Genomic DNA, 27,752 nt, shown 5'->3' on the forward strand with positions numbered 1-27,752 from the left:
TATATATCCACCTAAGCTCCAGTTGTTTGAGGAGAGTTTCTCTGTCTCCCCATCTATAATCCAGAACCGTAATTGGGACAAATTGTGTCCCATTTTATGGAAATGTTCTGGTACTGGAAGGTCTAGGGCTTTTTTCCTAATCTTGGACTTATGTTGTGTGATCCTCTTTTTTATTTCTTGCGTGGTTTCCCCCACATAGAGGAGCCCACATGGGCACTGAAGGATGTAAATGACATATGATGAATTGCAGGTGTAAAACCGCCTAATTTCATACCTTTTTCCTGTATGAGGATGTGTAAAGGTTTTACTTTTGACCATGTTGTTACAATGGCAACATCCTAGACAAGGGTAACATCCTATTTGTTTATGTTGTGTATTAAGCGGTTTATCAGCATGTACCAGCCTGTCTCTAACATTAGGGCCTCTTCTATATGAAAATAGGGGAGGATTTTTAAACTCTGGGGTGTTCGGAAATGCCTGTGTGAGAAGTGTCCAGTTCTTTCTAATTATTGTGGCTACCTGTCGACTTAGCATTGTGTATCTAGAAACAAAGGGAATTCTATTTTGTACGTTTGATTTATTCATGTTCTTCTTAAGTAGTGTATCCCTTTCTATCTTACGTGCCCTATCTTAATGTTTATTGGTCAGTTCTAAAGGATAACCCCTGTTGACAAACTTGTTATTCATTTCCTGCAGTCTGGTCTCCAACTTCCCTTCATCACTCACAATTCTACGAACCTGTAAGAATTGACTGTATGGGAGTGATTTCATCATACCACGTGGGTGGGAGCTATCATACTGCAGAATGTTATTTTTATCAGTATTTTTTACATGTATATCCGTACCTAGTGTTTCACCCTGTAAGTATACCAATGTATCAAGAAACTGTAATTGGGTCATAGAACTGACCCTAGTGAATTTTAGGGCTGAATGTATGTTATTAAGATGTTCATTAAATGCCTGTAGTTCAGGTTCTGAGCCGGTCCATATAAAGAAGATGTCGTCTATGTACCTCATCCAGCCCCTCACATGATTAAAGTAGCTGGATGGGTACACAAACAGAGTCTCTATATAGGACATATAGATATTAGCATAAACCGGTGCGGCATTAGACCCCATTGCGGTTCCCCTAGTTTGCATAAAAAATTGATCTTTGAACTTAAAATAATTGCAAGTCAGTATAACCTCCAACAACGTCAGAATAAAATTCACCATTCCAGGTGTAAACTCTGAGTCATTTAAGGCATATCTGACTGCCTCCAAGCCCTTGTCATGGTCAATGCTGGTGTAAAGGCTGACCACATCAAAGGACACTAACATATCCCCTGGCTGGACTTTCAGTTCTTTCAGTTTAAGTAAAAAGTGGGTGGTATCCCTTACATAGGAAAGGGCATTTGTGGCGTATTTCTGGAGCACTCCATCTAAAAAGATGGCTGGTCGTGAAAGAACAGAGTTGATGCCGGACACTATAGGGCGCCCCGGTGGATCAACTCTGCTCTTGTGTATTTTTGGCAAGATATATAATACCGGAGTGACCGGATGTGCGACCATTAGATAATCATGTAGTGGACCATCTATGATATCCTCAGCATATGCATCATCGACCAAGAGTTTGATCTTCCTTGAAATCTCAAATTTCGGATCATGGTCAATCTGACGATATACTGAGGTATCATTAAGCTGTCTCCATATCTCCTGTTCATATTTTGCCGTGTCCATAATAACAATGGCCCCGCCTTTGTCGGCCGGCCTAATGGTGATTTCATCCCTATTGCTCAATTTGGTTAATGTTTCTTTCTCTGCTTTTGTGAGGTTGGACCTAAACTTGATCTGTGACTGTTCTTTTAACCTCTGCATGTCTTTCTGCACTAAAGAGATATATGCTTCTATAGTGTTGATGTTTGGCGGGGGTTGAAACCTACTTTTGGGTGCGATATTAAATTCTTGAAGGGTCATGACGTAGCCTCCACCCTCTCCCTCTTTCCCAACAATACTATCCTCCTTTCCTGAAAAGAAACCCTTAAGTCTCAAGCGTCTTAAAAACATATATAAATCAACCTCATATTCAAACCAATCAATAAACATTGTGGGGCAATATGATAAACCCTTGTTCAATAAGGTTAGTTCGGACTCGGCAAAAGGAAACGATGAGATATTTACCACCAAAGAGTCTATTTCGGTCTGTTCACAGTTTGTTCCTTCAAGTGTCCCATCCGGTTCTGGCCTATAGGGGGTTTCTTTGACCTGGTTGTTACAGTGCTTCCTCCATCGCCTATGTTTGGATCCTCCCCTCCTTTGTTGTCTTGTTTTTTCTGATCGGGGCCTTGTCCTAAAAAAGGATCATCACTATAGTCCTCAGACGATTCTGTGGTGGTCATATCTCTATCCGTTTTTGGTTTACGCCGTGGTTTTACTTTAAATGGTGTTGTTTGATTCCTTTGTCGTCCCATGATCTGTTTCCTATAAACTTCTCCTTTTGTATAATCATCGAGATCTCGATGCCATTTTTGCCTCTATGTTGTTCCGGTATCTACTTAGATCCGTATCCAATTTGGTCTTAATCATGGAAATTTCAGTTGCTGATAACAAAGTGCTTAACTGGTTCTCCAATGTGTTTATCCGTGTTTGATTGGCTTCTAATTCTATCTGTAAATATTCCATGTTTAGGAGCATAATGTCCATGGAGTAACGATTGGATATCATCTCAAATTTAGCGCAAAACTCCTTATTGGTAGGTAATAAAATTGGCCTAAGATGGGAACGGAGACCTCTAGGAATTCTTCCAACTTTGTAATATTCCCGAAGGGTAGATAGATGCAATTCATGGGAAATCCATACCTTTCTCTCCTGTTCCAATTTGCGCTTGATTAAATCAGCCGTCGGTTTATTCAAAAAGGAACCTTCTCCGGTGGTCTCTCCCAGGATCCTTGTCACCGCCTCATCAGTGTAGAGTGAACTTCCTGCTGTTGCCATTTTTGCAGATAAAAAATGTCCTTTTTATATACAAACAAATTGTCCGTTTTCCAGTGTGCACGCTCAAAAAATAGCCAGATTCGATATATGCAGAGGTTTGGCCGCACTACTGAACCCAAAAATAGGGACAACCATGAATAATACCTTACAGGTAGTGGTGGTGCAAGCAGATGGGGATCTTGGCAGATGGTCCCGACGTCAAATCAATGTAAAGAAATCTGCAGCACTCGCCAGTATGAAAAATCCAATAGTGGTTTTATTCCAAAAACATCAGGATAATGCAACGTTTTGACCTTCCTGGGTCTTTTTCAAGCAATACAATAAATTCACCAACATGTGCCTTATATAGTGTCAAAATGGGTGGGATTAACCCTCCCCTTAAGTGAATACAACTGTGCGTCATCTTATACATTCATATATGAGGATCACTTCCGATCCAGCTCAATATACATTCCAAATTCTCAGTGTACAATGTAATCCTATATGTTAATATATTAACATTACCTCTAAAGCTGCGATGCCATCCCCGGGGTATTATACCATGACCGCCACATTTCTAAAGACACCATGAAAAAATATGGCAGGCAATACGAAGACGGTGAGCACAAAAAAATTATTTTTTCATAAAATAATTATCACAACAATCACTTTGTTGGGCACAAACTTTGGTTACACAAAATAATAAATGTCTCATCTACACTGATGGGGAAAGCTTTTGGACCCCTTATAGAAAGACCCCTAAATTAAAGTCCCTATTGAGTCCCTCGGTCCTTGTCACTTCCTGTAGCCATTTTCAGTGCTGCATTCCTTTGTGACTGGAGACACACACCTCGGCTTGTGAAGGCATCAGTTTTTGACCAGCAGTTAGCCTCAGGAAAGACATCCGCATCTACTGCATTCCTGTATTGTATCACCGTATGTCACTGCTCTGGATCAAATAAACCCATGTTTTGATTGCATCCTCATGTCTACATCTGGATCCATCTAACCTGAGCATCTGCCGGTCCGGTCTGCTCCACTGCTTGGATACGAAGGTAGGACAGTCACAAAGTCATTATCAGTTACACCTTCATTCGCCTTCATGTGGGGACAGAACAACACTGTGTGGTGGGGCGGGCCAGGAGAGTGACACAACAGGGCAGAATGCAGAGAATTCTGTTCAAGTTTAAACTAGAATAAGCAAACCTGTAAGAAGTGGAATGCTTGTATTCAGTGCTGCCATGAAAGGTGTTGTCCGGGAATAAGTAACTCTTCAGCTTCCGCTATGGAATAAGTCAGTACTGCTATCTGCAGCTCCAGTCCTGCACATTGGCTCCCATGTGTTTATTTTCAAGTCCGTGGTTTATTTATTCCCCTCTCCCAGTTAGTGGCTGCAGTGGCGCTGATGATCATGACGGTGGCAAATTAAACAAACCGCAAACCTGAAGATAGACTACGGGAGCAGGAGCAGAGCAGTGGGGAGCAGGTAGGCATGATTCTTTCCATAGCAGTATGCGGGCACCTGAGTGTATTTACTGCTGTCTTCCTGTTCTGTCTAGCGGGTCTGAGATGACCGCAGGCATTTCCAGTAGTGGATGCCCTACTCTCATCCTTAGGGTCCATTCACACGTCTGTAAGTGTTTTGCGGATCCGCAAAAACACGGACACTGGCAATGTGCATTCCGCAATTTGCGGACCACACATCGCCGGCACTATAATAGAAAATGACTAATCTTGTCCGCAATTGCGGACAAGAATAGGACATGTTCTATTTTTTGGCGGAAACGGAAGCAAGGATGCGGAAGTGCGAATCCGCAAATGCAGATGCGAATCCGCAAATGCGGATGCGGACAGCATATTCCGGCCCCATTTAAAATGAATGAGTCTGCACCCGTTCCGCAAAATTGCGGAACGGATGCGGACCCATTTTGCGGACATGTGAATGGACCCTTAGAGGAGGGACTTAATACTGAGCATGTGCAGCACAGTTTCAGGCACTGTAACTAACGGCCCTGGAGAAGCATGAAGCTTTCTAGTATAATGACAGGAGAGGTGAGAACTGATTATTATCACTAGAACACCCTGCTTATCGATGTTTATAGTATAAGGACAGGAGAGAACACAGGAGAGGTGAGAACTGATTATCATCACTAGAACACTCTGCTTATCACTGTATATAGTATAAGGACAGGTGAGAACTGATTATCTATCATCACTGTAACACCCTGCTGTCACAGAACCATGAACCAGACGTACAACAAGGGATAAGTGAAAATAAGAAGGCTTTATTGAAAATAAAGCTGTAAAGCAAAAGTCCAAACGGATGGCGAAACCGAAGCAGAGTCTTTGCGAAGCCAGAGGTCAGGAACCAGAAGGGTAGTCAGACGAAGCCAGGATCAGGAACCAGCAGGTTAGTCAGACGAAGCCAGGATCAGGAACCAGAAGCAGCAGCAGTCTAGAAGCATGTGAACACAGGAGGACCAAGCAAGGAACTGAAGCCACAGACCTCCTATATATATGAGCTGGGCATCCAGCTCCTCCCAGTGGGAAGGAGGAGCCGCAGGGTGGGAGGCTACAAGAAACCCAGAAACCAAGATGGCCGCCAGCACATGTCAAACGAAGGAGAACAGCAAGAAGGTAAGACCATGACAGTACCTCCCCCTCAAGGGCCCCTCCTCCGCGGAGTAAAGAACGGTTTCTGAGGGAAGCGTGCGTGGAAGGCTCGGAGCAAGGCAGGAGCATGGACATCTGCGGAGGGAACCCAGGAACGCTCCTCTGGACCATAACCACGCCAATGGACCAAAAACTGCACCCGACCGCGGACCAGGCGTGAGTCCAGGATATTGCTCACCTCATACTCCTCACGATTACCCACTTGGACCGGACGAGGCCGAGGAACCGAGGAAGTGAAACGATTACACACCAGTGGCTTCAACAGGGAGACATGAAACACGTTGGAGATCCGCATGCCAGGAGGAAGCGCAAGGGCATAGGCTACCGGGTTTACCCTGCGAAGCACTCGGAAGGGACCAACAAAGCGAGGCGCCAGCTTGGGAGTGGGCACTCGAAGGTTGAGGTTGCGGGTGGACAACCATACACGGTCTCCGACCTGGTAGGAAGGAGCAGGCGCTCGTCTGCGATCAGCCTGGAGTCTCTGGCGCTGCGCAGAGACCTCAAGGGACTTCTGGATCAGTACCCAAGAAGCACGTAGGACGGAAAGGTGATCCTCCACAGCCGGAATATCCTGGGGAGAGAATACCTCCGGTAACACGGCAGGTTGGAACCCATAATTGGCCATGAAGGGAGACGTCCCAGAGGAAGAGTTCACCGCCGTGTTCCTGGCAAACTCAGCCCAAGGCAGGAGGTCAACCCAATTGTCTTGGTGATCGGAGACATAGCAACGAAGGAATTGCTCCAAGGCCTGATTGGATCGTTCTGCGGCCCCATTGGACTGAGGGTGGTAGGCCGAGGAGAAGGAGAGATGAATCCCCAACTGGGAGCAAAAGGCGCGCCAGAACCTGGACACAAACTGACTCCCCCGATCCGACACAATCTCCTTGGGCAAACCGTGCAACCGGAAGACCTCCCTAGCAAAAATCGTGGCCAACTCTTGTGCAGAGGGTAACTTCTTGAGAGGAACACAGTGGCACATTTTGGAAAACCGATCCACAATCATGAGAATGACCGTATGGCCTCGGGATGCAGGGAGGTCCACAATGAAATCCATCCCCAGGTGTGACCATGGGCGCTCCCCGGTGGCTATGGGTTGCAGAAGGCCCAACGGAAGGTGCCGAGGGGACTTACTCTGGGCACAAACGGAGCATGCCGCTACATATGCGGCGATGTCGGAACGTAGGGAAGGCCACCAGAACAGACGTGAAACAGCCCAGGACAGCTGATTCTTTCCAGGATGCCCCGCGGTCTTGGAGTTCTGGTAGGTTCGCAACAACCGAGTGCGCAACTCCTCAGGCACAAAACATCTGCCGTTGGGTCTCCCAGAGGGAGCACCAGATTGAGCCGCCAAAATCTGCTCACCCAGGGGAGAGGTCAGGCTGGTGCGAATGGCGGCCAAGATCTGATTCGGAGTTGTACTGATATGAGCGGCTTCGGTGCTGCACAAAGTAGCTGTGTGCGATGCGATGCCACTAGGATGTCAGCGCTGTGGAGGAGCTATTAATTGTAATAGATGGGCAAAAAGACAGGAGATGAAGCGCTCGATACAGCGCTGTTAAAGTCTGCATTAAAACAATATATCATGTATCCCTTTGTACGCAACACTGGTTACTAATGTGTTCTCTCTGACCTTGTAATCAGTATAATAGAATGTAATTGACGGGCTCTGGTAATGAGGTCGACAGATTAGGAGGCTCATTATGTTAAACACGCCCGCTCCTGCCTCTGAACCTCCCCCAGATCAACCCACCAAAATTGTCTTTTAAATATTCTAGTAGCGAGCAAACGTTTATTCTGTAAATTGTCCTGATGAAGGGGGCGTTTCGCCCTTGAAACGCGTTGACTTGAATTCAATAAAAGAATATTAATAATCCTGTGGATTTATCAAAATGCCAGCAGCGCCGAACAAATGGTCTCACACATTTATTTTATTTTTTTCTCTACAAACCTTTTCCTGGAATCTTGGAATTGAGACAGGAAGTGACCCAGGCAGCAGCACGGCATTCCCTGATGCTGGTGGGGATAGATACCAGCTAAGGCATATACAGTTGTTGTGTAAGCGAAATACACTCCATAAAACTGTAATATCCATAAGGCGATACCACACATGAGGCGCTGTGTTTTTTTTGTCTTTCTCTTGTATATAGTATAAGGAGAGGAGAGAACACAGGAGAGGTGAAAACTGATTATTTATCACTAGAACACCCTGCTTATCACTGTATATAGTATAAGAGACAGGAGAGAACAGAGGAGAGGTAAGAACTGATTATCATCACTAGAACACCCTGCTTTTCACTGTATATAGTATAAGGACAGGATAGAACACAGGAGAGGTAAGGACTGATTATCTATCACCATTAGAACACCCTGCTTATCACCGTTTATAGTATGACAGGAGAGAACACAGGAGAGGTGAGAACTGATTATCATCACTAGAACACCCTGCTTATCACTGTTTATAGTATAAGGACAGCAGAGAACACGGGAGAGGTGAGAACTGATTATATATCACCAATAGAACACCCTGTGTATAGTATAAGGACAGGAGAGAACACAGGAGACATGAGAACTGATTTTCTATCACCACTAGAACACTCTGCTTATCACTGTTTATAGCATGCCCGAACAGCCTACAGGTATCAGCTTACAGCAGGGCATTGTGGGAGTTGTAGTTTTACAACAGCTGGAGGGCCGCAGTTTGAGGATGCCTGGTTTATAGTATAATGACAGGGGAGAACACAGGAGAGGTGAGAACTGATTATCTATCATCACTAGAACACCCTGCTTATCACCTTGCAAACATCTCCTGAATCCTCTCTTTCTTAATGCGGAAATGGCACAAATTATTTTTGTTGCTCTGATCCATTCTTGTCTTGATTGCTGTAACTCATTACTAATTGTCTCCACGGCACTAAACTCTGCCCTCTCCAATCTATCCTGAATGCAGCAGCTAGGCTCATCTATCTCTCTAACTGCTTTGATGTCACAGCAACGAATCCTCCGAGTCACTACCCCAATGCCTCCACCATGTGCCAATCATTACACTGATGCCTCCAACTTGATCCAATTACTACACAAATGCCTCCAATCTGTGCCACTTACGGCACAAATCATCGTTTGACAGCAGCACATTGACATATGTAAACTGGAATGTGCTGCCAATAAACACTGAATCTGTATGGGGCTGAATGGTTGAATTGACCATTTAGTGATCAGATAACACAGAGTTTTTGTACTCCACTTCCTGGACCTTAAATATCCTACCTCCATTCACTGCACTGCTCTGAAAGCTCAATAAGTGCGGTTCTGGATCTCACTAATGCTCTTGTCCCTAGAATGATTTCCAGCCTCTCCTTTTCTCATAAAGGCACCTGCAGTACTAGAAGCCTCCAGCTCCTCCAGTTCTCTCCTCTTCTCCTGAATGACCACCAAGGATGGACAGGAAGGAGATCAGCAGAAGATTATTAGACTTCACCTTGGAGATCATCTACCTGCTGAGCGGAGAGGTAAATTTTTCTAGATTTCTCTCCTCTTTATTGTATTCTGTAACAAGTCAGACATCATAGGAAGTGATTGGAAGAGTCCATATCCTGTATAACGGTCTCCAGGCCTTCCAAGTGATGGAGAACCTGAAGATCAGCCACCATATGGTGAGTGATGTTTCATGGTAACCAACAGTTATGTTGCAGGAGCCATGAGAAGGTAAGTAGGCACGTTGTACCCAGGAGGAGGGAAACCAGAGGAGGAGATGGCCGAAGTGTGGCCTAGAGGGAGGATTTCTACCACTAGTCTGACATCTAGATGATACTGGACTATAACAAGGAGGCCTCCACTACGACTAGAGGAAAGGTTTCTCCACCAACATACAAGAGGAGTCTTTACTGTAAGAGCAGTGAAACTATAGAGCTCTCTGCCAGAGGAAGGAATCATGGGGGATTTTCTAGAGATTACTGCAGATGGGGCCATGATCCAGGGAGGGATTCTGATTGTAGATCTGGAGTCAGGAAGGAATTTATTTCCTTAAGTGTCTCTCTCCATCCACAGGATTACACCATAGTGAAGAAGACATCGGGGGGGACTCCCATCATCCATGGGTCAGGAGGGTGGAGCAGGACCCCCATCACTGAGCCTCCCCACCTGATACATGATCAGAAGATCCTAGAACTCACCCACAAGATGATGGAGCTGCTGACTGGAGAGGTGACACTGCTGGGAATGCTGGGAAATTCTCCAGTAACAGCACTGGAGGGGTCTGGGTGATGACTGTGTCATTGTGTTGTCAGGTTCCTGTAAGGTGTCAGGATGTGGCGGTCTATTTTTCCATGGAGGAGTGGGAGTATGTAGAAGGATACATGTGTCTGTACAAAGACTTTATAATGGAGGATCCACGGCCTCTGACATCACCAGGTATATATCAGCAGGCACTGGTTGTTAAATGCCACCATGTGTGATGTGTACATACAGGTATTTAGGCTTTTTTCATATCACATTAGAGACGTACATTTGTCATCATTGTCAAACATATCCATAAGGCTCCAACCAATGTCAGCTATGAGTGTCCCATTGATATTAGACTATAGTATTCTATGGAGAAGTATCCCACAAAACTACATACAACATGTATGCTTTTTTGTGAGCTTATAGGTAATGTTTGTCATGGTATGACATTGTATAATTACATATTGGCACACCCATCTAATGTATATCTCCTGACGAGGGCTTAAATGTGATGTCGGCATTGATGACCATGTTGTAATTACATTAATGTACATAATTTTACTCATTCTATTGAGACCAATCTCGTTGGGTAAGAATCCTTTTCTCTCGCGGAATTAAACGGCAGAGGTTTTGGGCGACCGTTATCTCTAAAGTTTTTGTAATACTTGCTCTTGTTTGCCAGGTGCTCTTTTATTAAAGTTTTCTGCAATTCTCTTGTCTTGGCTTTAGGTTTTATTTTGGATCCACTTCTCGTAATGCCCACTGTGAACATTTAGATAACTATTGGTCGTACCTACTTCCTGGAATTGTGTGGCCATAAAAAATTAATTTTCATTATGCGGCACAATCAGGTCCGGAAACACAATTTCGTTCTTATTAATATTTTGTGTTATCCTGATTCCCCGATCATTTCTATTTACTCCTTTCTCACCTTCCAGTATTATGTCATGAATATAGTGGCTATATTATCTTATACAGTTTCTATAAGGATAGTTAGACATGATTAACCTATCTTCCAAGCACGCCATTAAAGGGGATCTCTGGGAATTAAGAAAATGAAATTACTGAAAATACTTAAATATTACTTTATTATAAATATATTCCCAAATACCTTTCATTAGTTATAATGAAATAAAATGGCCGCCATCCTATTAGTACACACAAAACCTGTCCTAATCACACAGCAGGACAAGTTACTTCAGCACACTGAGCTAAAGAGCCGCCTCATCCTCCTCTCCTAAAAGGATTATGATTCTGAATAGAAATGATGAGATCTTCAGCTGAATCTCTGTAGGAACGGAGTTCATGAGGAGACATGAAGTACAGAGAGGACGGACAGGACTGACTGTGGTAATGGAGACTGCATACAAGTGCTGCTGCTCATTACCACATCCCCTGCTCCTCTCTGTACTTCATGTCTCCTCATGAACTCAGTTTCTACAGAAATTCAGCTGAATATCTTTATCAGCTGTATTCAAGATCATAAATCCCTGACGAGCAGAGAGGAGGATGAGGCGGCTCTTTACCTCAGTGCTCTGAAGTAACTTGTCCTCTTGTGTGATTAGGACAGGTTTTGTGTGTACTAATAGGATGGCGGCCATTTTATTTCTCCTAATGATTGCTCCATATATATATATATAATGAGCCATTATAACTAATGAAAGGTATTTGGGAATATATTTTAAATAAAGTAATATTTAGGTATTTTAATTTTCTTCATTCCCGGAGAACCCCTTCATCGATTCAGTGTGTGACTTCCATGGTCATTGCGGTACCTGTTTTTGGTTATAGGAGAGTGAGCCAAAAACTATCTGCACTGTGACTATACATTTAATCAACTTTTAGAAAAGACTAATACATAATTTTTCGACATAACCTCTCCAGTCACTTCTGTACAGGTTTAAATGTATTATGCCAGTTTAATTTTGATTGCGGTGCAAGAAACAACAGCTGCCCCACTTGTGATTTGCACAAACTTTTTTGTAGTCCTGAGGGTGGGTCTAGTTATAGTAATTAAAGTGTGCAGAGTATGGAGAAAGTGTTTTTTCGCAAAGATGTGTTTAAATGTGAGAAATTCAATGCAGGTCGCACAAGTGTCATGAAGAAAGAGCCAGACGCCCGTCCTCGACTGATGACAGCATTGACGGTGCACAGATTCTGTTAGGTAGATGAGTGACAGTGGATTATGTGAAGGTGAAGACAGCAGTGCATATGTGGCTCACAGCTCAGCCTAAAACATTTTTAATGAGGAAATTTGAAAGCTTGTTGACAGATGGACAAAGTGAATCGAAAAGTAGGGAGATTATGTTAAGAAAGGATGTGCTGAAGTGCCTTTGTAGAGTTAGTTTTGTGTGAATTTGTGTAAGTCCTGAAAGAGGTTAAATGCTTTCCTGGTATGTTGTACAAACGACAGGCCCCTCTCTAGAAGTGATTGCTTGCAAGTATTGAGCTTTTATGATGTTTTTGACTGAAAAGAGTTGTTGAGTACCTGTGGTTGATGATGGTCTTCATGGTTGGTTCCCTCTCTTGTAATTTCCTTATACGTATTTGGATATAGGTGTTCTTCACCAGGCAAGCCATCTAAATCCATGATGTCTGAGTCTCTTCCACCTGCTGAAAATGGATGCCCCTGAGGAAGGAGTGAAAGCCGAGTCTATGAATGGAGCTGCAGCTGCAAGCTTGGGATTACTAGGCCATGATCACTAAACCTAGAAGTGAAGGAGAGAAGAGTCTGATCTATAGACAGATCTACAGGAGGCCATGTATTCAGTCACTGTGTGCTTGTGTCTCCACAGATAGATCCAGGAGGAGAAATCCCCCCGAGAGATGTCCCCGTCCTCTGTATTCCCAGGACTGTCCAGAGGAGAAGCTCCCACAGAACCATCAGGTAGATGGATCTGAAGTCTCACCAGAATCTGACCAGAGAGAGATTGAACCAAACATCATTTTACATTTCTCTTCTTTAGGATGAAAATCTGATTCATATTAAGGTTAAAGATGAAGCAGAAGAGGAGACGGATTTATGGGGCGATCAGCAGTGTAAGGAGGGGGGGCTGTCATGGGTCACCTGGATACTACTCCCATCATCTTATCATCACATGTAATAATCTGTCCTGTCCCTGTGTGTTTCCTACAGATGGACTCATAGAAGGAAATCCCCCCGAGAGATGTCCCCGTCCTCTGTATTCCCAGGACTGTCCAGAGGAGAAGCTCCCAGAGAACCATCAGGTAGCTGGAGCTGAGCCCTATACACATTTATATAGGGGGGTCCTGCGGTCATAGAGGGGTCATAGATTGTGGGGGTCTCTTATGTGGATCTGTTAGATTTCCCACCTGTCTGCTGTATTGTACTGAATTGTTACAGATGACAAATCAGGGGGAAGATGTGACTGATATTAAAGTGGAGGATGAAGAGCGGATGATGGGCGATCCCCCGTGTAAAAGTGAGGTGGAGGAGGACATTACAGGAGATGTCACCACAGGTATGGAATAATGAATGGAGGAAGGGAATTACAAGGTTTCTTAAAGTTGCACGTTCGCCTGACGTCCATCTAATGTGTATGCACAGGTTAAAGGGATTGTCCAGGATTAGAAAAAGATGGTGGCTGTCTTCCAAAAACAGTGCCACACCTGTCTGTTATTGAAGCTGAGCTGCAATGAAGTAAATGGAGTGGAGTTTCAATATCACACACCACTCATGGACAGGGGTGGCACTGTTTTTAGAAGATATCAGCCATGTTTTCCTAATCCTGAATAGCCCATTTAAAGAAAATCTGTCACCAGGTTTATGGTGCCCTATCTTAGGCTAGTTATCACAAAACGCTGCTGTCCATCAATGCAACGTGGGGAGACTGTAAAGAGTATATGCCTTCATCTCATCCTCTCCTCCTTATTCAAGCTACTGATAGTCCACGAGACATAACAGTCCATGAAACGGAACTACCAGTCCTGCCACCACTCTTAAAAAAATGGGTGGAGATGTCCCGAAAACCATACACCCAACTTAGACCTTGCACCTTGGCAAATCGGTAACATAAGCCTCAATTTATACTCTGCCAAGATGTTTACGTTCTTTAGGGCAAGTTTTACTATACCAAGGTGCTGTGCTTAATTGTTACAAAAACAAAGAAAGTACATGAAGTGTCATAAAGTGTCACGATCAGTGTGGGGAGGAAACTCCACACTGAACACAGGAGGGAAGGGGAACAGTAACAGGGTCTGGAAACTAGGGAAGAAACAGGTCACCTCCTAGACAACCCTAATCCGGGCCCTGACTACCTATTAATATGAATAGACCTTGAAGGTAGGAATATTCATAAGCAGGATACCTAGGCCCTGATTTCCCTATAAGGTATAGGACCAGAGACAACCCATTCCTTCCTAGATGGACGAATGGAAGTCTGTCTCAGGCCCAGATACAACAACATGGAATATAACAAATACAAATAAACGCGACACTTACCTTCTGTAGAGACGGACGAGCAGGAACACCAGAGACGACCTCACATCAGCTCAGCCAAACCCAAATGAAGCTATCAACCACATAGTCAGAAGTGTGGGGTGAGACTATAAAGGGCAGATGTGATGACCACTGAGCAACATTAACCCTATCAACACTGAATCAAGAGAAATCAAGAAGGCTGTTAAATTCCTCCACGCTCAGCCAATCTCCTTGATTTCCTGACATCAGTCACCTGAGGGACCGTGACATAAAGATATAGCAGAGGAGAAACAATCGGCTCATTTTACCAGGGCAAAGGTTTCTGAGCTCACTTGAGTAGAGCCACTTCTTGGCCAGCTGACAGCATGACATCAGTTGACGTCATTTAAGGAGAGACTCTTCCTTTGATTCTTTGTTTTATTAATAATTTTTTTCCCCACCCTTAAAGGGACTTTGCAGCATTACCCCCTATTTTCATTAGGCCCCAGAACGTGTTCCACCGAAAATAAATAAAATCAATAATGCTTCCAGTCCCCAACCTGTAAACTTCTGGAACGGGTCACTGTCCTCTATGGAGACGTGTCCTCAGCGATGATTTCCTGCACTAAGTGGACACTTAGTGGTACTTAGTAGGACCGTTGTTTCTATGAGAACAACCTGAAATTTTAGCAGGTGCTGGAACCTTTCTTATAGATTCTGATTGATGACCTCACTCTGTCTATTTCTCTACATTCTAAAGATGTCTATATACCTGGGATCTAATGACTGTGCGGCCATTACACTATACAGACCGCATTGTCATCTCCACGAATCCAGCCTGAGATGTGCGCTGTGTCTCATGACTCATCATCTTGTCAAAGGTAGAATCCAGCCATGATCAGACTGTAAGAACGTTAGTTATTAAAGTGATGTCCAGTTTGGATTAGGCTAGGTTCACATCTGCTTTTAGATTGCACTATTCTGTTCCGGGATATGAACAGAATGCCAGAATCACAGGATGTGGCATGTGCCGGTCACAGCTGATGCCTGACGGATCCCATTTACTAAAACGGGGTCTGGTGGTATTTCATCCTTTTTTGCCAAAACCTCTGCTGCAGATGTGAACCTAGCCTTAAAGGGTGTTGGCCACATCCGATTACCAGTGATGTGCTTCTCTCTTTTTTTTTTTGTTATTCTATCAAATTTAGTCTACGCAGTTTTTCGTGCAGTTTTTGAATGAAAGCAGGAAGTGGATTCTAGAGGAATGGTGTATACTTCTCCATCTTGCTGATCCACTTTTTGCCTTTGGCTAAAAAAATCTGTATCAAATACTGCATGTGTGTTGGCAGCTTAATAGGAATACTATAATTCTATCTACTTAGTGGTTTGAAAAAAAAACTAACAAAGTCAATTTTTTTCCTAACAGAAAATTGCAGTAAAAAGTCTGAAAGAAGTTTTATATTATCTCTACATTATAAAGAAGAAGATGAAGATATCCTGCAGCACTCTTTGGGAGAAAACCTCATTACCTGTAACGTACGTCCAGGACTTCACACTACAGATCTATCATATAATCCTCCTAATCATGAGGAACCTTCTCCTGACCAATCACAGATTGTTATCATAAGTACCGAGCAGAAAGGGGGTAAAAGGTTTCATTGTGGTGAATGTGGAAAGCAGTTTACAAAAAGCTGTAAACTTTCTACACACAGAAGAATTCATACGGGAGAGAAGCCATATTCATGTTCAGAATGTGGGAAATGTTTTATTCAGAAGTCACATCTACTTAAACACCAGCGAAGTCACACAGGAGAGAAGTCATATTCATGTTCAGAATGTGGGAAATATTTCATGCATAAATCAGATCTTGCTACACATGAGAGAATTCATACAGGAGATAAACCGTATTCATGTTCAGAATGTGGGAAATGTTTTTCTGCTAAAACCAAATATATGGATCATCAGAGAAGTCACACAGGAGAGAAGCCGTATTCATGTTCATTATGTGGGAAATGCTTTACAAATAAGTCAAATCTTGTTAGACATGAGAGAAGTCACACTGGAGAGAAACCATTTTCATGTTCACTATGTGGGAAGTGTTATATTACTAAAGCTACACTTGAGAATCATCAGAGAGTTCACACAGGAGAGAAGCCGTATTCGTGTTCAGTATGTGGGAAATGTTTTATCAATAAATCAAATCTTGCTACGCATCAGAGAATTCACATAGGAAATAAGCCACATTCCTGTTCACTCTGTGGGAAATGTTTTTTTACCAGAGCTAAACTTGCCTCTCATCAGCGAAGTCACACAGGAGAGAAGCCGTATTCATGTTCAGTATGCGGGAAATGTTTTACACATAAATCAAATCTTGTTAGACACGAGAAAAGTCACACAGAGGAGAATCCGTTTTGATGTTTTATCACTCAAACAGTTTTACAAGGAGATGCAGTTCTGAAACTCATCAGAGAATTCACAATGAGATGAAACCATATTCTTGTTTGGAATGTGAGAAATGCTAGGGAAGAGAAAAATAAAATGTGTAGCCCATCAGGTTATTCATAGACATTTACCAGCCAATGTTTTCCATTTTTTGGGTGGAAATAGCCTGGATCCTCCCAAACACCCAAATAATTTTTACTTGAGAACAGAATCTATGGAGGAAAAGTATGATGGATATGATGAAGAAAGCCTTTTTACTGTCAGAGCAGTCACTCTGAATTGTCCCCATGAACCTTGTTTCTTCTTACTGTATTCATACCTCCATCCACACTGCACTCCAGAGTGACATAGTGGAATACGGACACCCATGTAAATTTTTGTGGCCATAATCAATATTTTATCCTCAGCCATATGGTATATAAATATAATATTGATGGAACTGAGCAAAAAAAAAAAAACAATAAATGACTGAATACACAATTTGTTAAAATAATTCACAAATAAGCCCCTATATTTTTGTGGCTTGAATACTTTGTAATTCCCCTTTCACCAAAAAAAACCTCCAGCAGTTATTTATTAGACTGCCTCATTTACACTTGTATATTTTAATTGGTATTTTAGTTTAGTTTTGTCTTACAAATACTGATATAAGATGCTAAACAAAATACACAGGTGTGAATGAGGATGTACCATCTACTGATCAATAATATGTGATGTTATGTTTCCCATTCTGCCATGGAAAGCACAGCCAGTTTTATATTCTGCTGGAATCATGATGAGATTTAGATCCAGGGTTTGAATTGCCCATTCAGGAAGGGCACATTTTTAAAATTAATCTGTTCTCCCTTAGTCTTACAGCAGCACAATAGCAATACAATATTTTATCTGTCTGTTAATTCTCTGGGTGACATAAACCCATTTTTTGGGGAGCAAAACACCTCCTTTGCATCTGTGACATGGAAATAGAATAGTTAATCTATCTGTTCATTCTGTGGGTGACCTATAGCCATTTTTTGGGTTGAGATACACCTCATTTGCACCCGTGACACAGAAAATACAATTGTTCGTCTGTCAGCCAATTTTGTGGGTGACCGTAAAAAAATGAGGAGAGCATCAAATTAGGGATGTGGTTGTGGTGCTGCTGGTGTTGGTGGTGGTGGAGTTCCTGCTGCAGGGAGAGAACGTTGTCGATCTGTGCCAGCTACGCACCCAAATGAAACACCTTTCTCTGGTGTACTTAGGCGACAGGACGTTCTGCGTCATTTTGTAGGCCTGAATACTGCTGTACGAATGGTAAGGCTAGAACAAGTAGAGGCGGTAGTAGATTGGATGGCTGACAGTGCTTCCAGGTCTTCAACCCGGTCCACTGCATCGGCAGCCCGCGGGCATCCGTCTTCCACCTGAACCCCTTGCGCATCAGCCAAGCAGTCTGAGCCACATCATGCAGGAGTCTCTTATGATTTTTGATAACTGCTGGCGGGGTTTCCGTGGGCCATCCACCTAGCCCTGCCCCAGAAGTGGAAGAGATTGAGTGCACTGATGCCCAACCACTTATGTTCGAGGATGTGAGAGGACCACTGAAGCATGTCTCTTATGATGACGAAACACATGTGTCAACTGCTGGGGCTTTCGGAAGTGTGCAGACCGGCCAGGAAGGCAGGGGTGAGGAGTGGGTGGAAGATGATGAGGTCTTAGACCTGACATGAAACCCAGGCCATCTGAGAGATGTGTGTAGTTCAGAGGACGCGGTGGTGGTCACGCAGCACCAGCCGCACAGCAAAAGATGGAGCAGGATGCAAAACCACAGTGGCCGACCCTTAGCCAGTACACCTGCTAATGCCCACAGTTCTGAGGGACAGAGCACACCAAAGCCAGAGCAAAGGAGTTCCATGGCATGGCAGTTCTTTAGGCAATGTTCTGACGACAAGACACAGGTGGTTTGCACACTGTGCAGTCAAAGCTTAAGCGAGACATAAATGTTCTAAACCGGAGCACCACCTGCATGGCCAGGCATCTAACTGCAAAGCACAAGCTGCAGTGGAGTAAACACCTGAAAAACCACAAAACATCTGAGGCACCTCTTACTCCCTCTTCTGCTGCCGTCTCAGCCTCTTACTCCCCCCCCCCCCCCCCCCCTGGAGTGGCAGGGCAACTCGGGCACCCCGCAAAGAGAGGATGTCAAAGCAACACCACCAGCAGTGTCACCGAGCATCTCCACACTATCCCATGGAAGCGTTCAGCTGTCCATCCCCCACACATCGGAGAGAAAGAGGAAGTACCCCACTACCCACCCGTGATCCCTGTCCCTGAATGCTGCCATTCCGTCTGATGGAGATGGACAGTTTTAAAAACTTACAGTGGCTGTCCCACAGTACGTGGTTCCCAGCTGCCACTACTTTTACAGGCAGGCCATCCCTCCCCTGCATGAATTAAGTGGAGGACAATATCAGGTGTGCGCTGCGCAACCCTATCAGTGGCAAGGTCCACAGGCAGGGACGTTATATCTCCCTAACTGCCCCCTGGGCAAATGTAGTGGCGGCTGGGCCTGAGGCAGAAAGCAGTTTGGCGCACGTCCTGTCACTAAGGATTGCTGGACGTTTCTCGGTGCCTCCTCCTCCACTTCCTCCTCATCCGGTCAGCACAACTGCACAACCAACTTCAGCACAGCCAGGGGGAAGTGACAGCAGGCTGTTCTGAAACTCATCTGTTTGGGGGAAAACTCCACACCGCGCAGGAGCTGTGGATGGGCATTGAAGAACCGACCGATGAGTGGTTGGTGCCGCTGAGCCTCAAGTCCGGCCTGGTTGTGTGTGACAACGGGTGAAATCTCGTAGCAGCTCTGGGCCTAGCCAGTTTGACGCACATCCCTTCCCTGGAGCATGTGCTGAATTTGGTGGTGCAGAGGTTCCTGAAAAATGCTGCAGAAAGTGCAGGCTTTCGGGGTTTCTCACCCTGCTGCTGCTCGCCTGTCTGTGCTGCAGCGTAACGTCGGCCTTCCTGCTCACCGCCTGATATCCGAAGTACCCACAAGGTGGAACTCCACCTTGCACATGCTGGAGAGACTGTGCGAACAGCAGCAGGCGATAGTGGAGTTTCAACTGCAGCAAGCACGGGTGAGTCGCTCTGCGGAACAGCACAATTTCACCAAAAAGTGTGCGTCCAAGTGGCATGTATGTGTGCTGTGTTGTGCTGTTTCGAGTACTCCACCAACATGGCCAGTGCTGATGACGCCGTCATCAGCCTTACTATCCCACTTCTATGTCTCCCTGAAAAAAACCACTTCAGCGATGATGGATGGATGTGGCACAGGAGGAGGAGGAACAGGGATTATTCCCACGGTTCTCAGGCCAGTCGTCCACAGGTGGCTCAGAGGGTGGGTTCCTGCACAAACAGCGGCCAGGTACACAACTGTCCAGTCAGGGCACAGTTTTGGAGGAGGAGGAGAAACCGCGTTCACAGCAGGGTGGCACCCAAATCCGCTCAGGGGCATCAATGGAGCGTGGCTGGGGGGATACAGAGGACACAGACAATATACCTCCCAATGAGGACAGCTTGTTGTTGCCTCTGGGCAGACTGGCACACATGAGCGAGTACATGCTGCAGTGTCTGCCCAACGACCGCCCAGTTGCCCTCTGTTGAGGGAAGTTTGGATTTAAATATATATGTATATATGCCCTTACATATATGCATGTATATTGGCCCTTTTGCATGGGCCGGTCCAGGTGGTATGGGTGTATACATGGAGATGTATGTATGCCCCCTTGTCCGCATACATCTCTATGTATAATATATCCATATGCAGGTGGGCTTATTACTGCCCATTTATGATATTGTGTATATGGACATGCATGTAGATGGGCCCCAAACATCTATATGGATGTATATACCTAAGTATCCCCAGGTTGTGTAGTGTGTATATGTGTACATATATATATTGATCAGCCTGGTTCGTTTATGACGTGGGAGTGGGTGATGTTATGTTGTAGCAGCAGCTGGGGGCTTACAGCTTGTGCAGGAAGTCCTTTGTTTCAGCTCTAGCATTCCGTCACACGACCCCACGATGATGTCATCACCCTCCTGTTGAAGAAGGAGGAGGGGGGGCTGCTTTGGTGGTATAAAGCCCCCAGCATGGCAGACATGCGCTCTCTTGGATTCCTGGACTGCAATGAGGCACATGGGCGCTGCACCCTGAAGAGAGGCCACATGGCTCTGAAAAATGGCTGAGTACCAACCATCCCCTAACCCCTGGCTGCTGACTTCATGTCTCAGCATTAATCCTTGATGAGCCTGTACCCTGGAAGCAGCCCAGTCACCCCCTGTATAACCCTTGGTTACCCTTAACCTCTCCTGCCCTGAGTCCCCCTATAATCATATATCCCCTGTGTTCCCCCAGGATTGTAGTTCCCTCATATCCCCTGTTCCGTAATAACCCCTGGTTATTCCCCGTAGGGATTAGTACAATTGTAGTTAGATGTTGGGGAGGACTGGGGAATGTGTTAGTGTAGTTAGTACCGTAATAGTGTATTGTTACTTATATTGTTGTGTGCTGCTATAAATATATATATCTATTCCATTGATATAGATATATATAATTATAAGCAAATATTAGACTGTGACATATAGTGTGTGAATAAATCCCTGCAGAGCATTAACCTCTGCATTGCCCTGTGCCTGCAGAGTCCTGACCATTAACCCCTTCAATGCCTTATCCCTGCTACCACTGCCCTGATAACTACCCCATAGGGACAGTGATTAGTCAGGCGGGTAGGTTATTGATATTTGTGTGTATAAATGTATTATGGTATTATATAGATAGTGTGTGGGGTGGAATTTGGGATTGTGCTGTGTAGAGTAGTTAGGCTTGTATTGTGTTTATTGTAGTACCATTTCTATACTGCGGTGTGTACTTCTGTATGTATATATATTCATATCCATTGATCTATGAATATATATAGATATAGCATATTGTTAGACTTGTATAATTGTATTGTGTAATAAATATTCCTTATTGTTCATAATACAGTGTATGGTGTTTTTACTAGTCGCCGCCGTAGTATAGTGATAGTAAGTCGTACGTAGTGTAGTTCAGTGTAATGTATAGGCAATCAGAGGTAATCAGTAGTGTTTTATGTTTATTTAGGTATAAATGGGCGGAGTCATCAATAGACGGCTCCTCCCATTTATGAATATTAATTATCGATATTTGCATAAATATTGGTGATTAATATTCCCCCCTAACATTGGCGAGCCAGGCCCACTGCTAGGAATTTGTTTTCTGTGTTTGTTTTTGGTGAAAAAAATCGTTTACGCTGTGAACTAGTCAGGCGGGAGGGACGCGTTCAGTGGATTCTGAGCGTCCATTGCCTGATAGTTCGTACAGGTAAAGCGTTTTGTTCAATCAGAACCAAACACGGAGCAATCTCTACAGCAGAGAATTTAAATCTTTCTGATTTGTGTATTAACGATTTTCTGATTGCCTTGCACGCCCACTGAACACTGGAGAGAAGTCGTCGCATACGTCACTGAAGAGAGGACCATCGCCGTTGGAGCTGAACAGAGAAGTCCAGCTGAGCGGGAGAAGGCGTTCCAGATACTACAGGACCTTCTCCACGCAGCATACAAGGGACAACAAAGGACAACACCAAGGAAGATGACCTCTCATCAAAACGGGAGTATGGACTTCTCCACACTACACCAGTTAGCTAAACACAGCACATTTAACCCCATCCTCCCCACCACTCACAAGTCAGCAGAAATGCTGTGGTCCGATTTGTTAACACAGGCTTGTAGTTACGACAAGCTATGTGTTAACAAACGGACGGTTTTGAACAAGGCCACCAAACGGCTTCGGATGCTGGCCAAACTCGTTCATACGTTTGAGGCTAGCATCTGCAAGCCAAAGGAAGTGGCGCTGGTGTCTCAGTCAACAGAGACAATTCCTCCGAACATTCACTGCCAATGCTGTGCCAGTAATTCGGACCAGGTTTCGACATTGCAGGCGCAGCTGGCAGAGAATGTGCAGTCTACTGTTGACCGAGATGCGCAGGTGGCTAGGATAGAGTCACAGTTAGTAGAGCTGCAGAGGCAGAAGGAGGAAATTGAGGCTAAGTTGACTCAGTCTTATACTGAGGTCAAGGCCTTCAAGGAGCGGACTGCCTCTACTGACGTGACGGTAGCCAAATTGAAGGCTCAGGTTGCTGTAAGGTCCCAGCTAATGTCTGGCATGCAACAAGTTATCACCAGGTTGGTGCCGGCCCTTTCTTTTTCCGTAAAGCCAGGGTCGGAATCTCCCAAAACGTTGCCCTGTGCAGGGCCACAAGGGGGGAGAGTAGTCTGTGACCGGTCTAATGATCAGGTCAAGCCGGTCCAGACTAACAGAGATTTTTCCCTGAGTTTGGGAAAAAGAACAGTTGTGAAGAGTGCGTCCCTGAGGATGGAACAATTCAGGAGAAGGGAGCACGGCTGCAGCGTAGATGGACCTGGGCCATGCAGAGCAAACATCAGATGTTTTGCATGTGGTGGCCTAGGTCACATAGCGAGACACTGCGAAACAGATAGGAACATAACACACAGGACAGGAAACCAAGTCGCGTGTTTCAGGTGTGGGAACAAAGGACACATTGCAAGGAATTGCCCTTGTGCAGGTAATTGCAATGTGTCCAACAGTATCAGCCAGGTAACAAATTGTGCAGTGGGGTCTAGTCAGCCTGGCCATAACGGGGTTACCTCTCGGCAGCATCACCAGCTGCTGAGGGGTCAGAGTGGCCAAGCTAGGCTAGGCAACATTTGACACCCCTGTACTATTTGTTACACCGTTTGTTCCCTGTGTATGTCCATGTTGTGTGTTTTTGTTATCTGTTTGTAAGTTTTTCTTGATGTTGATGGTGGTAGTCCTTGTCTGTGGATGTGTTATACCATGCTGATTTAAGTAGTGGTGTAAGTCCCATCTGCTGTCTGTTTCATTCTGTGTCCCCTTGCAGTGGAACAGTGTTACACTGTGGATCGAGAACGTATAGGTTCGCGAGCAGATAATATCACACGGGAAATCCTACACAAAGGATGATGTGATATTATTCTGGGCAGCCAGGGTCTCAGATCGATACAGATAACACTGTTTTGCTCAAGGTTTTCGGTAGGGCTGTGTTGCGCTGGGGACTGGGGCGGACAGACAACATTGGTGTAATCTTGTGCTGCGCACTTAATTCTAGTCCGAGCAGGCAGCACAGCTCTGATAGGGATTGGACGCAGAGTGTTTGGCAGCAGAGTGTGGACTGTGTTCTTGTGTTGTGGGGTCCTGGGGAGCCGGGGCATGCCTATGCCATTGGTTCTGCGGGACCCCACAAGACGGGATCACAGGGGGAAATCAGCCTGGGTACACATGGGTGGACGGGGATGCGGTGCCATCAATAACAAGATGGTGCTTTGTCCACAGAACTCCAGTTATCCTAACCTAGTAGGGTGGCCATCCTTATCTGTTGGTGCAGAGGGATGTGCAGCAGAGGACTCAATCCTCTGAAGGTAGGGTGTTCAGACACCAGTGTTGGGATAACGAGGGGTCCTGTGAGATAAAGGGCAGCCCAATACCTTTCTCTACCCATGGGTTAAAGGTATTGGTGCTGGAAATTTTCACATTTAATTGCACTGTTAGGGGAGAAATTCCCCTGGGAGCGCCTGGTGTTTTCTTCTGCCATAGGTGTGATTTTATATGGAGCGGAAGAAAAACCTAGGAGATGCCACAGAAGAGGCCAGCTATTCCCCCTGACACTGTTGTGAAGCTCCAGAGGATCCCACTGGATTTTGGCAACTAAGCGACCTCTGCCTAGAGGTGTTTTAGAGAAGACTGTGCCACAATCCAGCGGGAGCATTATTTAAGGCTCTGGAGGAAGACTTGGGAGACGTTCGGGTGGAAGAACTTATCACTTGTTTCACCCAGTGAAACTTCTTCTGGTTCTGGTCATCGTAATCGGAGGGTCAAGGGACTTACTGACCAAATACACCAGAACCAGACAGAACTTTGCAGAACTATCCGGAGGAGGAGGCTCAGGACATAACTCCAACTTTGTCCTGTAGCCAAATATTTTATGGACACTTTGTTTCCTATGAGGGTTCGGGACGTATAACATGTACTACCCTGAAACCCCATAGCACATTGTATTGTATATATATTGATTATGTTTGTTGGTTGATTGTGGACCTATAGACACTCTAGGTACAAATGTGTGACAGCCTATACCCAGGGAAACTCGCCCAACGCATTGCGGTGAGTTATTATTTGGCTGTACACATTTGCATCCTATAGTCGTTTCCCATTGACACAGGGGTCTGCGACCTACCTGTGTCTTTGGAGGTGTAGAGATATGCCAGGTTGCATGAGTCTCTATGGGTACACACATTTAATGGAATCTGGTGGTGTTGGGAGGGATGTGACCTGTTTTTGTGTGAATGGGGAAGAGTAGATTCCCTAGGGACAGGCCCCCCCCCCTCCTTTACCAAGTTCATTTGCCACTTTAACCCCAAGAACGGTGACGTTTGTAAGGGTTGGACTGAATGTCAGTGAGTGCGGTGTTCTTTCCCGCAGTTAGTATTTAGGTACTATGACATCACCTCTTACCAGAAATTCTGACCTACCTTGTAAAGACCTACGTATCTGTCCATGGGAGAACCTCTCCAACAACTGAGTCTAAAGTTGTACTTGTGTTAAAAGGTCAGCCTATGGCCGTCCGTACCCCATAAGGAGGTGCTACATGGATTAAGGGTAAAGTCATTCTGGAATCATTGGGAGTGACTGACACCGATAGACTGGCACTGACATTGGGGGTGACGGACGCCAGAAGAACAACACTGGCAAAGAGAAAGAACACGGTCGCTGAGTGGAGTGATAAAAACAGCGAAGGTGAAGCCATTCCCGAGTCAGAAATAGACTACATAGGGAGTGGCTGACACCTGAGGATCATAATGTAAGATGCAAGTAAATTCCAGAGAAGAAGACGGTGTATTCTATGGATGGAGACGCCTGGTTACGTTGAAGGGCAGGTCGGAGGTGTTAGTGCACGATGGGTGATGACTAGGTACCTAAGGGCCATATTACTTCAGTCCTTCCTCAACTGTTACCAAGAGGGGGGTTGAGGGGGCAAATATGTCCCAACACTTCCCCAAAGTTTATTGTCGAATTGCGACAACAGGGGGATTGTTGAGGGAAGTTTGGATTTAAATATATATGTATATATGCCCTTACATATATGCATGTATATTGGCCCTTTTGCATGGGCCGGTCCAGGTGGTATGGGTGTATACATGGAGATGTATGTATGCCCCCTTGTCCGCATACATCTCTATGTATAATATATCCATATGCAGGTGGGCTTATTACTGCCCATTTATGATATTGTGTATATGGACATGCATGTAGATGGGCCCCAAACATCTATATGGATGTATATACCTAAGTATCCCCAGGTTGTGTAGTGTGTATATGTGTACATATATATATTGATCAGCCTGGTTCGTTTATGACGTGGGAGTGGGTGATGTTATGTTGTAGCAGCAGCTGGGGGCTTACAGCTTGTGCAGGAAGTCCTTTGTTTCAGCTCTAGCATTCCGTCACACGACCCCACGATGATGTCATCACCCTCCTGTTGAAGAAGGAGGAGGGGGGGCTGCTTTGGTGGTATAAAGCCCCCAGCATGGCAGACATGCGCTCTCTTGGATTCCTGGACTGCAATGAGGCACATGGGCGCTGCACCCTGAAGAGAGGCCACATGGCTCTGAAAAATGGCTGAGTACCAACCATCCCCTAACCCCTGGCTGCTGACTTCATGTCTCAGCATTAATCCTTGATGAGCCTGTACCCTGGAAGCAGCCCAGTCACCCCCTGTATAACCCTTGGTTACCCTTAACCTCTCCTGCCCTGAGTCCCCCTATAATCATATATCCCCTGTGTTCCCCCAGGATTGTAGTTCCCTCATATCCCCTGTTCCGTAATAACCCCTGGTTATTCCCCGTAGGGATTAGTACAATTGTAGTTAGATGTTGGGGAGGACTGGGGAATGTGTTAGCGTAGTTAGTACCGTAATAGTGTATTGTTACTTATATTGTTGTGTGCTGCTATAAATATATATATCTATTCCATTGATATAGATATATATAATTATAAGCAAATATTAGACTGTGACATATAGTGTGTGAATAAATCCCTGCAGAGCATTAACCTCTGCATTGCCCTGTGCCTGCAGAGTCCTGACCATTAACCCCTTCAATGCCTTATCCCTGCTACCACTGCCCTGATAACTACCCCATAGGGACAGTGATTAGTCAGGCGGGTAGGTTATTGATATTTGTGTGTATAAATGTATTATGGTATTATATAGATAGTGTGTGGGGTGGAATTTGGGATTGTGCTGTGTAGAGTAGTTAGGCTTGTATTGTGTTTATTGTAGTACCATTTCTATACTGCGGTGTGTACTTCTGTATGTATATATATTCATATCCATTGATCTATGAATATATATAGATATAGCATATTGTTAGACTTGTATAATTGTATTGTGTAATAAATATTCCTTATTGTTCATAATACAGTGTATGGTGTTTTTACTAGTCGCCGCCGTAGTATAGTGATAGTAAGTCGTACGTAGTGTAGTTCAGTGTAATGTATAGGCAATCAGAGGTAATCAGTAGTGTTTTATGTTTATTTAGGTATAAATGGGCGGAGTCATCAATAGACGGCTCCTCCCATTTATGAATATTAATTATCGATATTTGCATAAATATTGGTGATTAATATTCCCCCTTAACACCCTCATTGTTACCAGTGCCTAGTACTGGGTGGACAACGTGCTGTCCTTACTTCTGTCACTGGAGCGTGATCGGAAGATGCGTGAATACAAGCACAAAGCGGAGGAGGAAGTCACCAACACAGCTGGGGCACTGGCACCACCTCAGAAGGGAGGGTTAGCATGGCTGAAATGTGGAAAAGCTTTGTCTGCAGGCCACAACATCCAGCACCACCATCTGATATAGACCATCTTAGCAGGAGGTAGCGTTTCAG

General features: G+C 44.8%; 2 protein-coding genes and 1 long non-coding RNA gene across 6 annotated transcripts in view; 2 read left to right on the forward strand and 1 right to left on the reverse strand.

Annotated features, from left to right (window-relative positions):
* LOC120998305 (gastrula zinc finger protein XlCGF26.1-like) overlaps nt 1-27,752 on the reverse strand; it is a 4,064,644-nt gene that overhangs the window by 1,785,618 nt on the left and 2,251,274 nt on the right. The window lies entirely within an intron of this gene.
* Nucleotides 8,364-12,777, forward strand: LOC120998391 (gastrula zinc finger protein XlCGF66.1-like). 4 transcript variants are annotated; one of them, XM_040429063.1, is made up of 4 exons: nt 8,364-9,131; nt 9,670-9,825; nt 9,909-10,032; nt 12,643-12,777. In XM_040429063.1, exons 1-4 carry the CDS (start codon nt 9,060-9,062, stop codon nt 12,732-12,734), a joined length of 444 nt encoding a protein of 147 aa, XP_040284997.1. In that variant the 5' UTR covers nt 8,364-9,059; the 3' UTR covers nt 12,735-12,777. The 4 variants fall into 4 exon arrangements, 3 of the variants coding, with proteins under 3 accessions (XP_040284997.1, XP_040284999.1, XP_040284998.1); XM_040429065.1 differs by lacking the exon at nt 12,643-12,777 and adding an exon at nt 12,401-12,618; XM_040429064.1 differs by lacking the exon at nt 12,643-12,777 and adding an exon at nt 11,928-12,381.
* Nucleotides 13,263-17,198, forward strand: LOC120998417. Its single transcript, XR_005778361.1, has 2 exons — nt 13,263-13,325; nt 15,690-17,198. It is a non-coding gene; the product is annotated as an uncharacterized LOC120998417 (long non-coding RNA).

The sequence above is a fragment of the Bufo bufo genome, chromosome 4, assembly GCF_905171765.1.
Source record: "Bufo bufo chromosome 4, aBufBuf1.1, whole genome shotgun sequence".
Taxonomy (NCBI): Eukaryota; Metazoa; Chordata; class Amphibia; order Anura; family Bufonidae; genus Bufo; species Bufo bufo.

Bases quoted from the DNA above. Each gene is read 5' to 3' on its own strand.
- LOC120998391 (XM_040429063.1), top strand. From the start codon at position 9,060: ATGGACAGGAAGGAGATCAGCAGAAGATTATTAGACTTCACCTTGGAG. The intron at 9,132-9,669 runs GTAAATTTTTCT...CTCCATCCACAG, and splicing joins TCTACCTGCTGAGCGGAGAG to GATTACACCATAGTGAAGAA. The intron at 9,826-9,908 runs GTGACACTGCTG...TTGTGTTGTCAG, and splicing joins TGGAGCTGCTGACTGGAGAG to GTTCCTGTAAGGTGTCAGGA.